At 33.5% G+C, this 22,182-nt stretch overlaps 1 protein-coding gene across 2 annotated transcripts in view; it reads right to left on the minus strand.

Moving 5' to 3' along the window:
- zgc:110158 (uncharacterized protein LOC553590 homolog) overlaps positions 1-22,182 on the minus strand; it is an 87,340-nt gene that overhangs the window by 45,391 nt on the left and 19,767 nt on the right. For both annotated transcript variants that reach the window (XM_051133559.1, XM_051133549.1), the window contains exon 4: positions 20,935-21,019. In XM_051133559.1, coding sequence (XP_050989516.1) covers positions 20,935-21,019 — 85 coding nt within the window. The remainder of the gene's footprint in view (positions 1-20,934; positions 21,020-22,182) is intronic.

Here is a 22,182-nt window from a genome sequence, read left to right on the forward strand (position 1 = left end):
ATGATTGGATATGACGGGTTATGTTCGGCTGTGATTGGCTGATGAGATAAATCCCGCCTCTTGTGTTCGTGCATGTTCGCGAATGAACAATATAATGGCGTTAGAGGAGAAGTTCACTTCCAGAACAAAAATTTACAGATAATTTACTCATCTCCTTGCCATCCAAGATGTTCATGTCTTTCTTTCTTCAGACGTAAAGAAATTATGTTTTTTGATTAAAACATTTCAGAATTTTTCTCCATATAATAGACTTCTATGGTGCCCCCCGAGTTTGAACTTCCAAAATGTAGTTTAAATGCAGCTTCAAAGGGCTCTAAACGACCCCAGCTGAGGAAGAAGGGTCTTATTTAGTGAAACAATGGGTTATTTAAAAAAAAAATTGGCAATTTAAATACTTTTTAACCTCAAATGCTCGTCTTGTCTAGCTCTGCGTCAACTCTGTGTATTTCGTCAAAACCAGGGGTGCCCAACCCTGTTCCTGGAGATCGACTTTCCTGCAGAGTTTAGTTTCAACCCTAATCAAACACACCTGTCTGTAATTATCAAGTGCTCCTTGAGATCCTAATTAGCTGGTTCAGGTGTGTTTGGTCAGGATTGGAGCTGAACTCTGCAGGAAAGTCAATCTCCAGGACCAGGGTTGAGCACCCCCTGGTCAAAACCAAAAACATCTGCAATTTTTTGTTCTAGAAGTGAACTTCTCCTTTAATGGGAAGACTAATTTGAAAAAGTAAGTAAACAACTCACATACTGAGATATAACCACTTTATGTCTTAAGACTTAAAATGGCATGAAAACATGATCTGTAGGAGTTTTTACTGAGTAATCAGCTTGGTGAAATTTGAAGTAAATCTCAGTGTGCGTGACCAATATTTATCAAGCTTTGACGACTGATGATCCGAAAAATATACAAATAGTTACAAGTTAACTATTAAGAAGAATAGCTGAACATACATACAACAATAAAATATACTTTTTAAAGGAGAAGTCCACTTCCAGAGCAAATATTTACAGATTATTTACTCACCTCCTTGTCATCCAAGATGTTCATGTCTTTCCCATTCCCGTATTTTTCTCCATATAGTGGACTTCTATGGTGCCCCCAAGTTCAAACTTCCAACTGCAGTTTAAATGCAGCTTCAAATGGCTCTAAACAATCCCAGCCGAGGAAGAAGGGTCTTATCAAGCAAAACGATCAGTCATTTCAAAACAAAAACATACTTTTTAACCTCAAACGCTCATCTTGTCTAAGTCTTGTCTGAAGTCCAATTTATGGAGAGAAACCCTGAAACGTTTTCCTCAAAAAAACAATTTCTTTATAACTGAAGAAAGAAAGACATGAACATCTTGGATGACAAGGGGGTGAGTAAACGATCTGTAAATTTTTGTTCTGGAAGTGGATTTTTAAATAGTTACTGCCTTGAGTTATTGATGAGATTCATACTTAGCTTTCATAAACAGAATATTGATTACATTGTTAATGTAAAAATAAGAAAATGATCCGCTGACTGAACATTATCCTGCTAATATCACACCAACTTCTCAAATAAATAAACAAATGGACATTAAATATTAATTCAGAGCTTTTATTATGCAGGAATAAAAAGACCGTAGAGTGATACGACAGACGAGCACAGCTATTTACTAAATCAGCTGGTCAATTAGCATCAACCATTAGTGAGAAAATCCTACTTTGCCATGAAAGACGGATAAGAAATGAGACAGCAAAACTTGCTAGTGACGGAAGAGCATCATAAGTATCATTAGTACTGAAATCCAGTCAGATCACATATCAAACGCTGTCATGCTGTCAAAAATGGCATAGTTGCACCCTCTAAACTTGCACTCTCACTTCTGAAGTTCAATGCATCTGTTTCCAGTAGCTAACAGAAGTCAGTTGCGAGAACAAAAGGGGGTTTCCTGCTCTGGCTTAAGGGGGCGATATGTCATAACAGGACATGAGAGATGTCACTTTAAACTCTGAAACACACGAAACAAGAACAGAGGAGGAGAAGGAGGCGGTCTGGCCTGGGGAAAAATAACAGATGTCTTTGTCCGCTGACTTCAGACTATCATTTAGACTTCCATTACATAAACCGTGATACCTCAAACGGCCATTCGCGCCCCTTAGGTGTTCAGCGCTGAGGTAAAGCAGCTGAACGAAGTCACTCCATTTTCCTTCCGCGAGTCCGAAGCAATAACTCCTGCGTGAATATGAAGTGAGCGCATTAACGGCTGATAATGCAGGGGCTGGGAGGTCTTACGCGAGATAACGTATGACTTTTGCCTGCGTCTGGCCGGCTCATCTGTGCAGTAATTGAACCAATCAGAGCCTCTGCTCCTCAGTCACCTTCTCTGTCACCAACAGAGGAGAAAGAGGGAGAGAGCGATGGAGGGGGGGGGATGGCAAAAGGGAGAGAAAATTCCCTCTGTGCCTTAGCCAGATTAAACTGGCTTTGTAATCCGCTTGGTTTTCACCCCCTCGTCCTCAGATCCGTCTGTGTGTGTGTGTGCGTAAGGAAAAGATAGGGGAAAACACACACAGCATAAGTCGAGGAGGGAAAGGGGGAGTGAGATTTCCGTTATAAACAAACCGCACGTGTTCCAGACACTCCAACATAAATATAAATGAGGAAAAAGATAAAAAAGGAGGCGCGAGAGATTGTGTGTGTGTGTGTGAGAAAAGGCTGGATAGGGAGCACGGGAAGCAGTGAAAAAAAAAAAAAGATGCGAGAGTGTGTGGGCTCCTATCGTAACAGGAACGAGGCGGGATAACGCTGTTTGCACACACACGCTTCTCTCGCTGTCAGTCTGATGGTGTTGATGACAGCAGGACCGAGCGGAAGATGCCAGGAGGTGACTGCCTCACGCTGCTGCCAGATAAAGAGAGAAGAACACGTCACATTACACAGCTAGTGGGTGGACGAGAGTGTGTGTACGACCAGCCCTCACTAAATCACACTCGCTGGTGGGGAAGACCAAACATGCAATTGTACGAAAACAATGTGTGTGTGTCACAACTGGTCACTGATGGATTTGTATTAATCTGTACTTTGGTAAAGCGTCTCTGATTTGGAGAGAACACGAACGGCGCATCAAACTATTTGGAACTACCAACAATGCATTTGCGTTTCAGTTAAAGTTTGTCAAATTGAGAGAACACAGAGTTCCTGAGGAACATTTATTGGTCTATTCTAAACTAGTTTTAAAACACAATGTCCAAAGACGGCTGTCCGTATGTGCTTTCAGAAAGACAGAAAGAAAGAAAGAAAGAAAGAAAGAAAGAAAGAAAGAAAGAAAGAAAGAAAGAAAGAAAGAAAGAAAGAAAGAAAGAAAGGAGAAAAAAGAAAAAAGAAAGAAAGAAAGAAAGAAAGGAGAAAAAAGAAAAAAGAAAGGAAGGCAGGAAGGATGGAAGGAAGAAAGAAAAAGAAACACGGGAAGGAAGTAAGGAAGGGAGGAAGAAAGAAAAAGAAAGAAAGAAAGAAAGGAAGTAAGAAAGAAAGAAAGGCAGGAAGGAACAAAAAAGGAAGAATGGAAGGAAGAAAGAAAGAAAAAGAAAAAGAAAAAGGAAGAAAGGAAGGAAGGAAGGAAGGAATGAAGAAAGAAAGAAAGGCAGGAAGTAAGGAAGTAAAAAGGAAGGAAGGAAGGAAGGAAGAAAGAAAAAGGAAGGAAGGAAGAGAGAGAGAAAGAAAGAAAGAAAAAAGAAAGAAAGAAAGAAAGAAAGAAAGAAAGAAAGAAAGAAAGAAAGAAAGAAAGAAAAAGAAAGAAAGAAAGAAAGAAAGAAAGAAAGAAAGAAAGAAAGAAAGAAAGAGTAAGGAAGAAAGAAAGAAAGGCAGGAAGTAAGAAAAAGGAAGGAAGAAAGTAAGAAAGAAAGAAAAAGGAAGAAAAGAAGGAAGGAAGAGAGAAAGAAAGAAAGAAAGAAAAAAAAAAGGATGGGAGGAAGGGAGGAAGGAAGGAAGAAAAAAGAAAGGAAGGCAGGAAGGAAGGAAGGAAGAAAAAAGAAAGGAAGAAAGAAAAAGGAAGAAAGAAATGCAGGAAGGAAGAAAGAAAATAAAAATAAAAAATGTGCAGAATGAAAAAAATAAAGGAAAGAAAGGAAGCAAGGAAGGAAGGAATGAAGTACGGAAAAGAAAAATCCAAAAAATGTTCAGAACGAAAAAAACTAAAGAAAAGAAAAGGAGGAAAGGAAGGAAGGAAGGAGGGAAGGAAGAAAGAAAGAGAGAAAATGAAAATGTTTAGAAAGAATGAAACAGAAACTAAGAAAGAAAACAAAAAAAGAAAAAAAAAAGAAAAAGTTGTTCAAGATATAGACAAAAAGAAAAAAAAAAGATCAGGAATCATGAAAGTCAAATACGGTGACTAGATTTTGTACGATTCTGGATAAATTGAGAATCACATTTTTTATTATTATTTTATTTTAGTTTTATATTTGTTTCAAATAGGGATCACTATTCTCTCATGATTTTGAACTAAGCAGAATAACATGTAATTTACTAGAGGCTGTGACAAAATATTAATTGCTGCAGTCTTTTCAAGAAATGTTTAATTAATTTGAAAGAATTATTTAAAAAATAGTTTGAATGAATAATTCAATGACTCGCTCCTAAACAGACCAATTTTGTGTTTGCAAACAGTAATAACATTTTTGTGGGGAGAGCTTATCTGATGGCAGAAAATGTCAAGTAGCGGTCTATGGAAACCATGAAATTGGTCGACTGGTCAATTATGTATAATGCTTGCACGCAACTGGTCAAACTACTTATCGATCATTACCTTCAGCAGCTATGAAAACAGGAAAACAAAGCTAAATAGAGAAACCCTGCCCAACATATGTCCCGTAAAAATGGCACATACGGACACTCTATTTAAAAAGATTTTGATTGCTACATGTCCAGACTATAAACGTTTATCCCAGTACTTCAGTGATAATATGAATAACTGTAAGACAGAAATAATACTCTGTGGTGCTGTTTTATAGCTAAACATGATAATTGCTTTCTGTCAGTAGCAGCGTGAACGCACATTTAAATGTTCCGATATGACTTTGTCAAAAGTTTACCCTAATCGACACAGACAAATCGTTGTCATTTAGAAATAATAGAGATCACAATCTTTTAACCATTAATCATGCAACTCTAATTGCGACCGTAAAAACATAAGTCGTACACACAGAAGCTGTCTGGGAAAACCTCAGACTGAATTAACAGGCAAAAAAAAGGTGGATTAAACAGTCACTGTTTGCAAAAACATACGCTTACGACAATATGATGAATATGTGGAACCACTTATACCAAAAGTGTCTGAGAACACTTCAGATTTAACAAACTACAGCAGTGACATTGTTAAACACTTACTGTTTGCAAACAAAGTTCAACAAGTGTGGCATATAATTGCAATTACCCTAGCCTGCTGAAACTGAGACATCAAAATATTTAAACATTTATGGGAAAAAATGTATTTTGGAAAAAAATGTAAACCATTCCTTCAGTCTGAAGTTTTTTTATGAATGAAACCAGCTTTGACTGAGAGTAGTGTAAGCATGTTTGTGTCAGGTTTAAGTGGCTGTTCGTCATGTTAGTGGTGACATTCACATCGGCCCTGCGGTGATCCTCTGACCTCTCTGACACACACCTGCAACCTTGAGTAATTAACGATACAATGAAGACAAATGGTTTGATTGGTCAATCAACACTTCAACTCCAGCAGTTGTGTAAGGGATCATTGTAGTAAAACAGAGGCTGAGCCAGACCTCGTTTTTTGATTAGTCAGTTAGTTGACCATTATAACAAAAATAGAAAATGGAATAAAAATATTACCACTATAATCGTTTCACCATGTGACCTGTGTGTGAGGGAAAGAATTCCAGACAACAATGTCCTCGGATGACAGAGGACGGCGAAGAGCCAAGGACGGTCTAGAGCACTAAGAACAGCAGTATTTTGCACATTATCGTTACCATGGACACCATGTTAAACGTGTGCATGCTGTACATGCGGACACGGCCAATTTGAGTCTGTCTGTGCGCTAGATCTGTTTATACCAACACAAGAAAAGGCCATATTAAAAACAACTCCAGAGGTTGAAGGATGGCTGAGAACGCATCTAAAACAGCAGATTCCTTCCTCTCCGTCTCCATGAAGAAGACCCTCATTAATTCATGGGGGTGAAGCTCACAGACATCAGTGAGCAGAGCAAAAACGCATTCCTGCGGAACAGTAATGACTTGGATTTAAAAAAAAAAAAAAAAAATCTATTTGCTGAATGAAATGTTAATCTTGCAGCTTTTACAAACATTAAAATACTGCAATATTCCCAGCTAAGTCTCAATGCTGATAAAGTCATGAGGAACTAGACCAATTGATCCTGAAGATCCTGAAGAGATTTAAAAGCTTATGTTTTTTTTGTTTGTTTGTTTTTATTTTGTGAAGGAGAGAGAAGAAGAGAGTCTGTTCAACTCAAACCTGTAACACCCACATGAGCTTCATAGCTCAATCTAAATTGGAAAAAAGGGAAAAAGTCAAACTGAAACAATAAACGAGAAAAATTGTAAAAAGAACAACAGAGAATGAAAGAAAAAGAAAGAAAGAAAGAAAGAAAGAAAGAGAGAGAAAAATGAAAAAGCAAAGGAAAACAAGGAAGTATGAAAATTAAGAAAGAAAGGAAGGAAGAAAGAAAGAAAGAAAGAAAAAAGAAACAAACAAACAAACAAACAAACAAAACAGTAAAGGACAAGAAGGTATGAAAATTAAAAAGAATGAAAGAAAGAGAAAGAAAGAGAGAAAGAAAAAAGAAAGAAAGGAAGAAAAGAAAAATGAAACCGTAAAGAAAAACAAGTATGAAAACAAACAAACAAACAGTAAAGAAAATATGAAAAAGAAAAATGAAGAAAGAAATTAAATGAAACAGTAAAAGAAAACAAGAAAGTATAAAAACAAACAAACAAACAAACAGTAACGGACTAGAAAGAATGAAAAAAAAAAAAAAAAAAAAAAAAGAAACAACCAAACAGTAAAGGACAAAAAAAAAAAATTAAAATTAAAAAGAAAGAAAGAAAGAAAGAAAGAAAGAAAGAAAGAAAGAAAGAAAGGAGTAAGGAGAACAAGAAAAGCAGAAAAGGAAAAACAAATGAAAATGAAAAATTAAGAAACAAGCACCACAAGTCTGAAAAAAAAGGAGAAAAATTTAAAAAGAAAAAGAAACAAACAAACAAACAAACAGACAAACTGTGAAAGACAAGAAAGTATGAAAACAAAGAAAGAAAGAAAAGAAAGATAGAAAGAATGAAAGTGATTAAACTGTAAAGGAAAACAAGAACGTATGAAAACAGTAAGAAAGTAAAGAATAAAGACAGAAAGAAAAGAAAAAGAAAAGAGTAAGGAGAACAAGAAAAGCAGAAAAGGAAAAACAAATGAAAAAGAAAAAATAAAATTAAAAGAAATTCAAGCACCACAAGTCTGAAAAAAATGAGAAAAATTTAAAAAGAAAGAAAGAAAAAAAGAAAGATAGAAAGAGAAACTGTAAAGGACAAGAAAGTATGGAAATTAAAAAGAAACAAAGAAAGAGAGTAAATGAAAACAAGAAAGCATAAAAATAAAAAAGACAGACGAGTACCACGTCTCAACTTGAAATAAAAGGGAGAAAAAGTAAAAAAAAAAAACAATTACAAAAAAAAAAAGATAAAGGGAAAAAAAGAAAGAAAAACAAAAGAAAAGATGTTGTTCGACTTAACTCTGGAAATATCCAAATCATTAACGTACTACTAATCAACTCCAAAACATTTTGGCGAGCACAAACAGGCAGTGACATGTGCCTTCACTGGTTGTTTCATTCAGCAGTGACAGATTCGTGACTGAGCGATTCGTGACTGATCCTGTCAGCGAGAGTGTGTCAGGTCACTCATCTGATCACTGGAACTTTCCATGGCCTTTATTACCGCAACTGAGTGACTGAAATTACAATCAAACACTTCATTTGTGCTAATGCAAAATCCATAAGAATTTAGACTTGCGATTTAACTAATTAGTGGGTCAACACCGTGAGCGTGTGCAACAGTCACACAACTGAGCCTCCTGGAGTGTGTGGAAACAGAGCAGCTCAGCTCGCAGCATCACATGCATCTAATTGTCCGCGGCGTACAGCTCTACATTACGGCAGATTCGCTTTATCGATTTAAAATTGGCAGAGAGCTCCAGTCGACTGGACTCAGAGGAAACACAATCTGCATAAAAGTGTAGCAGATTGGCCATGTGATAAAGCAAGCTGTGTAAATATTCTCCAAAGGAAATTTTTTATGACACTAAACTAAGAAAATAAAAATATTAAGTGAGTATTATCTGAGAACATATACAAATTAAGTAAGAAATTTTAAATAATAAAATAATTAAATAATAAATAAATTTTATTAATAAACTACAAAAGGTGCTTAAGTAATTTAGAAATAATAATAATAATAATAATAATATAATCATCATATTTTAATTTAAATATTATTATTATTATTATTATTATTATTATTAATACTACCACCACTACTAATACTATTATTGATAATTACTATTAAATGTATAATAATAATAATAATAATAATAATAATCATCATATTTTTAATTTAAATATTATTATTATTATTATTATTAATACTACGACCACTACTAATACTATTATTGATAATTACTATTAAATGTATAATAATAACAATAATAATAAATAACAATAAAAAAAAAAGGTGTGCTTTTAGCTATCATAATAATAATAGTAATGCAACATAATTACTTAAGTACACTGATTTTTAATCTAAAAATTATTATTATTATTAATATTATCATTATATCATCATCATAATTATCATCAACAATTAATAAAAACAAATAAATATTATTATTATTACTACTACTACTACTACTACTACTACTATATTAAATTATTGATTATTAAATTTATATTAATAATAATAATAATAAAGTAAAAATAAGTACTTAAGTAATTTAGCGATATAATAATAATAATAATAATAATAATAATAATAATAATAATAATAATAATAATATAGCAACATAATTAAGTACACCGATCATTATCATTATTATCATCATCATCGTCATCAACAACAACAACAACAACAACAACAACAACAACAACAACAACAACAACAACAACAACAACAACAACAACAACAACAACAACAACATTTATTATTATTATTATTATTATTATTAATTATTTTTACTGAATTTGATACATAAAAATATATATAAAAAATAAGCGCTTAAGAAATGTAATAATAATAATAATAATAATAATAATAATACAAAAATATGTAACATTATTATTATTATTATTATTATTATTATTAATTATTACATTAATAATATTTAAAATTAAATAAATTAAATTAAATTAAATTAAATTAAATTAAATTAAATTAAATTAAATAATATGCCATGTGATAAAGCAAGTTGTGTAAATATACAAAGGAAATTATTATGATAATAAAATAAGTAAATGAAAATATTATCTTAGAACATATAAAAATTAAATTATAATAATATATTTTTAATGCTTTTATTTAGCAAGAATACATTAAATCAACCAAAAGCGACAGTAAAGACATCTACCGTTACAATTCATTTTTTCATATTTTCGTTACATTCATATTTTACGTTCTTTGAAATCCTGAAAAAAAAAAAAAATCTGTTTGCACAAATAGATTTAGCAGCACAACTGTTTTCAAAACTACTAATAATAAATGTTTCTTGAACAGCAAATCAGCATATTAGAATGATTTCAGAAGGATCATGTGACACTGAAGACTGGAGTAATGATGATGAAAATTCAGCTTTGCACCACAGAAATAAACTACATTTTAAAATATATTCAAATAGAAAACACTTAATTAAAACAGTAATAATATTAAACAATTTTCCTGTGTTTACTGTATTTCAGATCTGCCTTTGTGAGCAGAAACGTCTTTGAAAAACACTTTGAAAATCTGTTATGTTACACGTTCCAGGACTACCTAACGCAACTACTAAAATAGAAACCAGGTGATTGGCAAAATGTCTTGTTGCGGAAGAGATTTTAATCGCGTTGTGCCTGGTTACACTACGCAAGTAGCAGTTCTTTTGCAGTAAGAAAAAAAAAAAATAAGATCTTTGTTTTTCCTTCATTTCTTTCCTTCCCTTTCTCCTTTACTTCTTTTCCCATTTCTCCCACTCTCTTCGCTTTTCTCACGCCGCAAGAAGGACAGTAGGTCAAGGAAAGAGCGAGTGGTGTGCTGGGGTTTCAGTGTGGTATAGAATGTAAATGAGGTGTGTAGCGAGACTTACTGCGGGCCTCCGCCTGAGGTCTAACCGTACCACAGCTGTGACAAACCACCACCACGCTTCAGCCCTATTCCAGCCCTATATCGACAAACAGCACAGGAGTATTACTGCAAATTGAGCTTGGTGTGTTTTGAAATATTTTAAGGTGTAATGGTGCCTGTAGAGTCTGGATTTTTTATTGATAAACTAAAAATTTAAGCCACGAAGAGAGGTGGCTCTGCAGGCGTACAAAAAAAAAACGTTAAATCATTGTCTGCCTGCTAAATTGGTCTGGACAGGTACTGATAAAGCTCTGTTTTTCTTCTGTGTTTTTCTTTAAACAATAGTCAACACTGCGAAGTTCATGTGTTGGTTCAAAGCGAGAGCGAAGGGACCACATGCTTTTGCTGTCTATCATACACACACACATACACGTAAAGGTGCAGGTGTAATCATCAGGGAGCCATGAGATGGTGCTGGAATGACAGCGGTACTCTGAGAGTTTTACCGTCACTGGCTGCAGTATATGCAAGACTATAATATATGTATATGAAACCCTACAGTACTCCAGATACAAAAAAACCCTGCCATCTACAGTGGATCTCTATGGATCATCATCATTTTGCAGTAAAACTGGCAAAAAGTACAAGATTCCAGCATCCAGACCTCACTGCAAAGATGGAACAACATCAAGTCATCATGCACTTAATTCGAACTCGTCAATTTTTTTTTCATTTTTTTACATTATTGTTTAAATAGTAAAATACATAGTTATTTTGATATTTATATTATATTTTTAATTTATTTTTAAAACATAATAATAATAATAATAATAATAATATATTAATATTAAAATTAAATAAGCTTAAATTAAATAAGATTTTTTTTATAATTTGATAAAATTATTAATAAGAATTATTACAATTATAATAATATTACAAAATAAGTGCATAAGAAATTTAGATATGTAAATAATAATAATAATGAGAATAATAATAATAATAATAATAACAACAACAATATATATACAACAGAATTAATTAAATTAAATAAGGACCTTTCTATTTATAAATTATTATTATTATTATTATTATTATTATTATTATATAATAAGAACATTTTTTTATTGCTGTTATTTATTGTTACTATTATTAATATTGTTATTATTGATTATTACTACATTTTATAATAATATTTAAATAAATTTTTTTTAAGTAATTTAGACATTTATATTATTATAATAATATTAATAAAAATAATAATAATAATAATAATAATAATAATTATAACAACAACAACAACAACAACAATAAAAATAACGACATATAACAACAGAATTACTTAAATTAAATAAGAACTTTTTCATTTAAAAATTATTATTATTATTATTATTATTATTATTATATAATAAGAACATTTTTTTATTGCTGTTATAAATTTTTTTTAAGTAATTTAGACATTTATATTATTATAATAATATTAATAAAAATAATAATAATAATAATAATAATTATAACAACAACAACAACAACAACAACAATAAAAATAACGACATATAACAACAGAATTACTTAAATTAAATAAGAACTTTTTCATTTAAAAATTATTATTATTATTATTATTATTATTGTCAACACTGGCTAAGTTATATAAGAACAAATAATTTTTATTGTTGTTATTTATTATTAAAATATAATTATTATTGATAATTAATATTACATTTATTATAATAATAGTAAAATATTTTAACTAATAAATATTTAATTTAGTAAATAAACATATTATTATTATTATTATTAACAATAATACTTTATTAATATTATTATTACTATTCTTACCATTACTATATTTATTATTATTATTATTATTATTATTATTATTATTAAGCAATTTTATGAAAATGTTTGTTGTCACCAAAAACTCAATTATTAAAATATCAGCATAATACTGCCCACTGGTCACTCCGATACAGTCATTCGCAATGGACACACATCAGGTGACCACTAATTTGAACCCTGGTGGCTTGATTGCAATCATGTGGCTGGATTAAAGAAAAAACAGAAACAACTGCCATACCAGCTGAGCTTCTCACTCTCAATCATGAACATTTCCTCTCACTGTGTGTCCCATTAATTAGTGCCTCGTTGAGAGCTAACGAACACAACTTGTGTCAACAGCTATAATGTAACAGCGTAACTGGAAAGCGAGTAATCTGTTGTGTTGATACTTTCGTTTGTTGCCATTAGCCGAGGCGGAGCAGCGCTTCTCAGATGAAAAGAGGTACGTAAAACACGCGTGTGCCGTCTGAATAAGCATAGATTGCGTTGCACACAGATGTAGAGCGTTGCGCCCCTCTTGAGAAAACAGCCTGCCGTAGGCCGTGTGTCCAAACACACAAAAACGCGCAACATATGCAAACATGCCTGAGTGTGTACATGTACAGGCGCTCGTACCAACACAAACACACAAAGAAAAGAAAAGCAATCCAAGGAAGCCTCTTTTGGTTCAGGTTTGGATGCCCAGCTGGTACTTGAGTCTGGTGTACTGGCGCCACCCCTCACAAGCTGCTACCAGCCAACGCGCTACAACAGCACCAGACGCGCGCCGCGCCAACAGCGTCCTGCCAGCACTGCCTGCCAACCCTACCGGAGAGAGAGAACATTTGTGTGAAGAACGAGAGAGGCTAACGGGAACGAGTGCAGAGGAGCTATGGGTTTCAAAGTGATTGAGAAAGACCAGGAGAAAGAATCCGGAAATAAAAGTCTGGTGCGGCAGATCTGGGATGTAACTGAAAGGCTGTAGGTTTAAATCCTTGTTAGCTTATTTAAAAGGTATAATTCACCCAAAAGTGAAAATTTTCCTAATGATTTACTCACCCTCAAGACATCCTAGATGTATTTGACTTTCTTCTTTCAGACGAATACAATCGGAGTCATTTAAAAAAAATGTCCTGACTCTTCCAAGCTTTATGAATGGGCAGTGAATGGGTGTTGAGAATTTGAAGTCCAATAAAAAGTTTTAAAAAATGGATACTTTTCATACACAAACGCATTGATTCACTTCAGAAGGCCTTTATTAACCCCCTGGAGCCATGTTGAGTACTTTTTATGATGGATGGATGCACTTTTTTGGGCTTCAAAATCTCAACACCCATTCACTGCCATTCTAAAGCTTCGAAGAGCCAAGACATCTTTTAATATAACTCTGATTGTCTTCGTCTGAAACAAGACAGTCATATACACTTAGAACGGTTTGAGGGTGAGTAAGTCGTGGCGTAATTTTCATTTTTGGGTGAACTATTCATTTAACAAAAACGGAGAAAATCTTAAAGCATTGCTAAATGAAATAAAAATGTAAAATAATGACAATAACAATAATAATAATAATAATAATAATAATAATAACAACAATAACAAATGAAAAATAAAACTAAAAATTAAACTAAAATAAATGTTAATGAGAGAAATAATAAAAAAAAAAAATAAAATAAAATAAAATAAAATAAAATCCAAAAACACTAGAATGTACTGGTAAAATGTCTTTTTTTTTTTTTTTTTTTTTTTTTTTTTTTAAATATGATACCAGCTAAATTTGTCTAACTAAAATTACAAATCAAATGAATTGAACTAAAACTATCAATCATAGATTGAAAACCTACAAAACCAAATTCAAAGACAAACAGAACAAGTAAAATTATAGAAAATAAAAAAGCTAAATCCTAAAGGCATTCACCCTGAACCAACTAGCAAATACCAAAACACAAGACATGACTATGTTTGCAAAAAAGAAAAAAGAAATAAAAAAGGGACAATATTTTGGTTGTACTTAATGTTATCTTCTGGAGGAAGTACTTCAACATAGAAAAAATTGGACAGTTCACCTTTAAGACTCAACCATCAGGAAGCGATCAACACAGTGAGGCAGAACTTGTAAACTGTGTGAGGGTCATTCTCGTCATTGTTTGGACATGACACACACAGCCGTAATAAGCTGATGCAGCGCTGTTTGTAAGTGTGTGTGGTGAAGAAATCAGCGGATGTGCCGTCTCGTCCAGTAAGTGCTGACCTGTAGGGCCTGTATACCACATGCACAAAGAATTCACTGCGAAGCATCAAGTGTAACATCTTTTCCATGTTAATTAGTATTTTTTTGTCCGTGTTGCAAAAACAGGTCATTCAAATCAACAAGCTCCGCCCACAGTTGATACTGACTGGATGAAAATCTAGCAGCTCTATAATAAACATCAAATGTGTTTGGATTTAGCAAAACTCACGGGGTGAACATCTTTTGGATTCTGGCTAATTAAGACGTGGATTAGAAACAGTTAAAATCTCTTCACTCATAAGAATGCTCCTTGTTACCCTCTGTTACCTTCTTGGTACTCAACTCCAGTCCTCCTCCAGTGAGTCTGGATCAAATATTAACTACTGAGCATGCTCAGTACAGCCCTGTGCGCCTCACTGGATAGCAATCATAAACAGCCAGTGGCTTTAACTTTTTACTCACGGCAGCGCGCCAACATGTTCAAGCAAACAATAATAAAAAAGCCCTGTGTGTTTGTGTTTCATGTTTGCTGACAAAATTCTCCTATAATGAAGAAAGCCCTCTTCTGTTTTGCCCGCAATATCCATAGGATAATAAAAGACAGGAGAGAGAAAAGAATTTAGAGGACATGCGTATGTATGAATCTCTAACTAGGGATTGTCTTAACAAATAGCCTCCGCGTAAACGTGCATGTGTGTGCGCGTTCCTTCATTGTCATTATTCCTGTGTGTCGTCATACTGCCCGCACTGCCTCTCCTTCCCCCAAGCTAGCGAGCGAACGGCATCATGGGGGAAACAGCAAGATTACCCAATCAATCTTCCCCAGAGAGAACGAGAGGGAATGAGGGGGAGGGGAAGGAGAAAGGCAGACACACATACACAATATCTACATACAGTACGCAATTTCCATATTTTACTACAGTAATCTTCCTGATGAAATCATACCAGCCGCCAACCATCAGAATGATTAATTGAAATCCTAATACTCTGGAGTACCCCTGTGACACTTACAGAAATATGTGCACCGGGGAGAAAAAGCATGATTGTGATCGGGATATGTTGCAAGCAGGACTCGAACCTTAATGTGTATGAAGCAGCATCTGTTTAAATGAGAGTTAAAAGAACAGTTTTGGAAGTAACGCATTACTAATAAAATGAGTAACACGTAATCAGATGTCTTTTTTCAAGTAACGCATTACTTTGTAATTTAGAAGGAAATATCAGAGTTAATTTTCCAAATGCATAACCTCAGCTATTTATTGACTGACAGCTCTCCTGTTCCCATGTTGAGAGAAATCGGGAGTAAGTGTGGAGGTGTCGATGATCCAATGGTTACTGTAGATTCAGTTTTCCTCAAAATCAATAAAAACCGTGAAATGCGCTAACTTGCAACAATTAAATACGTTAAATAACAAAATATCCTTAATATATTTAATGGCATTTTATTAACTAATGATTACTGCTGACCTTCGATGATCCAATTTCAACCATACTAATAAGCATTTTTGGGGAAAATTACTTTTAAAAGTATTGCATTACTCCCTTACAAAAGTAACTAATTACATTATTTTTTATTGAAAGTAATGCGTTACATTACTTTTGTGCAACTTTTTATATCTGGGCTTTCTTGTTTGTTTTTAATATAAAAAGTTATATTTTTGGCAAACGTTAAAGCGCTTTTACACCAAAAGTGGAGAATAAGTAACTGGCGTTAATTCTTATAAATTAAAAATTAATGCATTACTAGTTACTTGAAAAAAAAAGTAATCTGATTACGTAACTTGCGTTACTTGTAATGTGTAACCCCCAACACTGCTAAAAAGCAAAGATGACTTTAGATAAACATCACATTTGTGTTTAATTTTTTTGAATTGCTGAATTTGCCAAAAATATCACTTTTTATTAAAAACAAACAAGTATGCCCAGCCCAAATGAGAAAATGTAACGCAAAAGTAACGTAATGCATTACTTTCCATAAAAAGTGACTAAGTAACTCAAGTTACTATTTTAGGAACTAACGCAACATTGTAATGCATTAGTTTTAAAAGTAACTTTCCCCAACACTAGTTAAGAAGCATTTTTCTGAGGAATAAATATTCCAGGTTGCTGGCATTATCGTAAACCAAGCATTATAAATCTGAAAAAATATTAGAAACTGTGAAGATTAAGAAGAAACAAATGAAAACACGTACACTAAAAACTTGTTTCGCCAAGTCTTATTCGTTATCACGTTTGTGATGTTACCACATGTTAAATAGAACTTTTTATACTGAATTTCAAAACACAGATGGTCATGTGATCTAAGTTTCTTTCTAAAATAATTAACAATAATTAATAATATTACTGTACATGATTTAAAAATTTTTGAAAATTTTTGGACATTTTTTAAATCAAGCAAATCAAAATTTTTGAATGTTAGAGTTGAATTCTAATTATTAAGTCCCTTTAAAACTTAATAAATATTTAATAATACTACGACGTAATTAATATTTTGTAAAATAACATTTTTGCATCCAGATTCAAAAAGCAGGACTAACATGTGGTGTACTTGGATCGTCAACCAGATCTGAGGTGTAAGCTTGTTGTGTATTGTCTGCTGTGTTTTTAATCAATGCTCATTACGAAGCTTTACGACTCGCGCCCGGCACAAAGTGAAGAGCACACAGACGACTCTGGCATTTAGAGGTGTTGCGTCCCAAAATTCCATCCCTATTGCCAAGACACCAATCCCACAAAATCCCTGGATTAGCCCTCAACCATTCCTGGGATTAGAGGATTAGACCGTTATATTCCATTATCTTACACCGAGAGGATTCCTGACTGTCTTGATTTCAGCACAGAAGAGGCCAAGGAAGGTGTGGGCAATGCAGGAGTGAAGACAAACACACACACACACACACACACACACACACACACACATTGAGCACAGGCCTCTACAGAGCTGTGACCCAACAAGGGAGCAAAGGGATCAGAATAAGAACATGATAAATCACTGAACTCAAGGACACCCTAGTAGCCGTAAAGACCTTGCCAAGACCGGCACACATGATACTGCAGCTCTACAACACACATGGGCACATTTACAGATACACACATCCAGACAAAAGACTTGTTTCAGTGGAATACTTGAAAACCTACAGTTTATAGTAACATCAACCTACAAAAATAGTCCTTGACTTGTGCGCTATATTTGAAGTGTTCGGAAGTCACACAATAACTTGAATATGAAGCCAATGGCACAGATTTGAGGTTATAATTTTAAGACATTTATTTTAGTTGTGATAATTTTTTAGCTGTCTTTGAACAAATATGACAAATTTGGGTCTGTTGATCATATAAAGATTTTATTTAGTATCAGAAGATGTGGAATTATCCATTTTACTATAAGTATAGTATTTCTATATTACAGTATATTATAGTACATACATACAGATAGCCATTTATGGTGGGTTTTTTTTTTTTTTTTTTTTGCATTTTTTGACAGTCCATAGTCAGTTACGAACTGCTGTTATAGTAAAAAGACATGAAAAAAATATAAAACCTAAACATTTTTAATGACAACTGAAAATAACAATTGATTATGAATTATGAATACTTATTGAAAAATGTAAATAATTATTATAATTTTCTTTCTTTCTTTCTTTCTTTCTTTCTTATGTGTTGGTGGTGGGTATTACCACAAAGAGAAAAAAAAAAAAAAAGTGAACGAAAGAGAAAGAAAAAATTAGGAATAACCATTGAAATAAGAATAATAAGAATAAGAATAAGAACAAGAACAAGAACAAGAACAAGAACAAGAATATATATGGTCTTCAAATGAATGAAAAAATGAAATGAAATGAAATTAATGAAAAAAAATAACATAAAAACTGAAAATATAAAAATAAAAGCTAATTCAAAATACTAATAAATAACAGCAAATAAATAGTATATAAATAACACTTCCACTGAAAATGACAGCATTACATTTTTGTGTGAACTACTCCTTTGAGCAGATTAAGGGAAGGTTTGGAAATGCAGAAAGAAAGAAAAAAAAAATCCCCAGATTCTGATCGGAACATTTTCTGGCGGTTTGGGAAAATGGAATATTTGCACTTCTAATGAAAAGGCTGTGCATATTTAATCAAGTCTAACCAAATCATTTAAACAAGTAATACATTTAAGATCAATGAGCGACGACATGCATGAGGCGTTCGCGATTAGCTATTAGTAAAATACTGCAAATCACATCCCATGGGTGGGGGGAAACATTTCCTCTGGAAATATTTTAGTCAAATATTTGGTTTGGTTTTTACACAAGCCAATGCAATGTTGGTCGCTGGAACGAACCTGGTTCTGTTTCCTTACAGATGTTAACTTAACTTCTGACACTGAACAGGTCCATTCTGGGTTGTCGTCTCCATAAACACTACTAGCCAAGTTCAGCAGATAGACTAGTGGTCAGGCCCTCTCAACTAATCCTAATCCCATTATCCAATAAATCACATTTTCTTTTTGTCACTTAGCTTCTTCATCAGATGTTAGAACATAGTTTGTAAAACTGACCTCTATAAACACATACAACAAATTAAAGGAATATCACTGGTTATTTACAAGTAGCTGTATCATTTTAGTAATAGCCTGAAAATTAAGGTGATTAATAATCCTATCAGCTTGAAGTTTGAAGTTAAACATGTCTTTATAATGAATTTGTTTTGTCACAAACATGCAACCTGTTGCTTCACCAGATGTTAATTGATGGACTGGAGCTGTGTGGATTACTTGTGCATTATTGTGATGTTTTTATCAGCTATTTGAACTCTCAATCTGATGGCACCCATTCACTGCAGTAGATCCAATGGTAAGCAAGTAATGTAATGCTAAATTTCTCCAAATTTGTTCTGATGAAGAAACAAGCTCATCTACATATTGGATGGCCTGAGGGTGAGTACATTTTCAGCAAATTTTCATTTGTGGGTGAACTGTTCCTTTAAGAGAAATGACAGTTCACAAACAGCAGCTTTCTCAATGGATAATAATAAAAAATATTTTTTTTAAATCACTGAATTTTGAACAAATATTGTGTAAATAACAGGGCTATTAAACGATTAATCGTATAAAAATAAATCGTAGAAAATAAAAGTTTACGTTTATATATGTGACCCTGGACCACAAAACCAGTCATAAGGGTACATTTTTGGAAACTGAGATTTATATATCATCTGAAAGCTGAATAAGCAAGCTTTTCATTGAAGTATGGTTTGTTAGGACATATTTGAGATACAACATCGACTATTTGAAAATCTGGAATCTGAGGATGCAAAAAAATATACATATATTGAGAAAAATCACCTTTAAAGTTGTCCAAATTATGTTCTTAGCAATGCATATTACTAATAAAAAATATGTTTTGATATTTACGGTAGGAAATTTACAAAATATCTTCATGGAACATGATTTTGACCTAATATCCTAATTATTCTGTGCTACTTATAACTTTTTTTGTGGTCCAGGGTCACATATGTGTGAGTATGGTGTATATTTATTTTGTATATATGGTATAAATGCACACACTTGCATTGATATATTTAAGAAAATGTTTATATTTTTGTATAAAATATTTAAGTGTATATATAACTTAAATCAACATAAATATAAATATTTATAGACATTTTTTTTTTATTTATACATGTATGCGAGTATTTATATATACACACACACACACACACACACACACACACACACACACATCATAAATATACACAGTACTCACACATATAAAACAAACTTTTGTTTTGGATGCGATTAATTGCGATTAATTGTTTAGACAGCCCTAAGCAAAAATGTTTGTTTGTATCATTAAATTGTATTCATGTATATTATCCATATTATATATGCTAGAACTAGCATTTAGTTTGTTTGAGACAACTCGTCTGAGTTATTTTAGACTAAGACAATCACAGCTTGCAACACAGGAGTCAACAACCCTTAAATGACCTTCATTTTAACAAACATATGCATAACCAAATGTTTACAGTCAACCTGTTCTGAGCCGTCCGTCTATCCTTCCCGCTCTGACTCAAGCCCGCGGGCATCCCGGCAACAACAACTGACATTTCATTATGCCTTTCACTGTTACTGAAATATTACATCTGTGAATGCACAGCATTCAGTATGTTAATCAGATTACATGTCTGTCTGTGCAAATTAAAGAATCCGCGCAAATCTGTGTTCGCGAGACGCCGCGCAGCTGCATTATGAAAGCCACCGGCGGAAAAATAAACGGAAATAAACACCCCATACTCGTCTTTCTAATGCACACAATTACATACGTGAGCGTTTTTTAAAAAAGGAAACAACCAGGAAGAAACATGATCTGGAACAACACCCATATACACACATAACACATCTAACACACACTAATTCAAGAGAAAACACTTGGTTCAGCTCACTTCACCTTATGAAGCTTGTATCCTGTGACACTTTGGTAAGCAAATCTGCCTTGTGTCATTTACTAAACACTATCACATGAATAAACCTGGACAACAGATTGAGGTTAAGACCCGCCCCCAACACGCATCGCCATTGGACAAGAAGTCTGAATGTCACTCACATAGTCGTGGAAGGCCTTGGCCTCGCTGGAGTGCTCGCAGGTCTCCCGGCGGTCTGGAGCGGCACAGTACAAATCCCAGAATACACTGCAACAGGAAACAGGAGAGAATGCGACATTTAAAAACAACATATAAAGTCAAACACACAGAAAAAAAACCTGTACGAGCAGCCAATAAATTGCTAAAGTGTGATTATAGATTATGAAAGTTACACCACAGCAAAGCCAGCATGACAAAAATAGTCCAGTCAAACTTTAGCTGTATTCGTGAGACTCGCACACTCTTCGCTCGCACCCGCTTGGCACAAACAGCAGGTTACAGATCAATTAAGCCAGGGATTTCCTCAATTAAGAGTCTTTGGGTCCTGCAGGGCTGTTTGGAGGGGGAACAAGGTTTGTGTCCAAATGGTATTTTAATTACTCCACTGAAACTAAGTACCTGTTTAAATGGCCCAAATTAGATCGCTCCGGGTCTTCAGATATCGATTTAATGGATAACCTATAAAATCTCCTAGAAAAAAAAAAAAAAAAAAGGCCTAGCGGCAGGAGGGCTAAAGACTAACCACAGCCACCCGACACGTGCCTGCTGTTGCTCTCACTACGAAAATGAAAATAAACATTGTTTATCAAGGATATATTTATACCAGACAAAACTGTTTTGTGATATTATAGACCCAAATTGGGAAAACCTGTTGATATGACTGCTTTTGTGCCTCTTTGTTCTCTATGGCTGCTTTTTGTGTTTTTTTCCCCCCTGCAAATATTTACCAGGATAAAGAACATTCCTGAACACTTGTACAGCGAAGTGAAAGAGTTCCACAGGAAAAGGAGAGAAAGAGTGGATAAAAATGAGGTACCCTTTGTGTGTGGGGGAAGGGAACATTAATGGGAAGAGGAAACTAGAAACAGACATGGAAAGAGAGAGGGGAAAAATGGAGGGAGAGAGAAAGAGGGGAATAGGAAGTGAGAGAGAAACAGAGGGGCAAACATCTGAAACTCCAGATAAATGGATAGATAAAGTAGATTTAATGTAATTTTACATTATAAAATGTCAAAGTGGCGAACTTTTAAATGCATGGATGTTTAAATGTTAAACTATAAACATTAAATAACCCTTACAAAATCTTACCAACTAGTTTCCGTTACAAAATGAAATGAACTAAAATCTAAAATGCCTTTATACTCTCTACAGGAGATTCCAAAGTAATTTAATGTGATTTTACAAAACCACACATATGTGCACATCCACTT

Source organism: Labeo rohita, chromosome 2 (assembly GCF_022985175.1).
Source record: "Labeo rohita strain BAU-BD-2019 chromosome 2, IGBB_LRoh.1.0, whole genome shotgun sequence".
NCBI classification, from domain to species: Eukaryota; Metazoa; Chordata; class Actinopteri; order Cypriniformes; family Cyprinidae; genus Labeo; species Labeo rohita.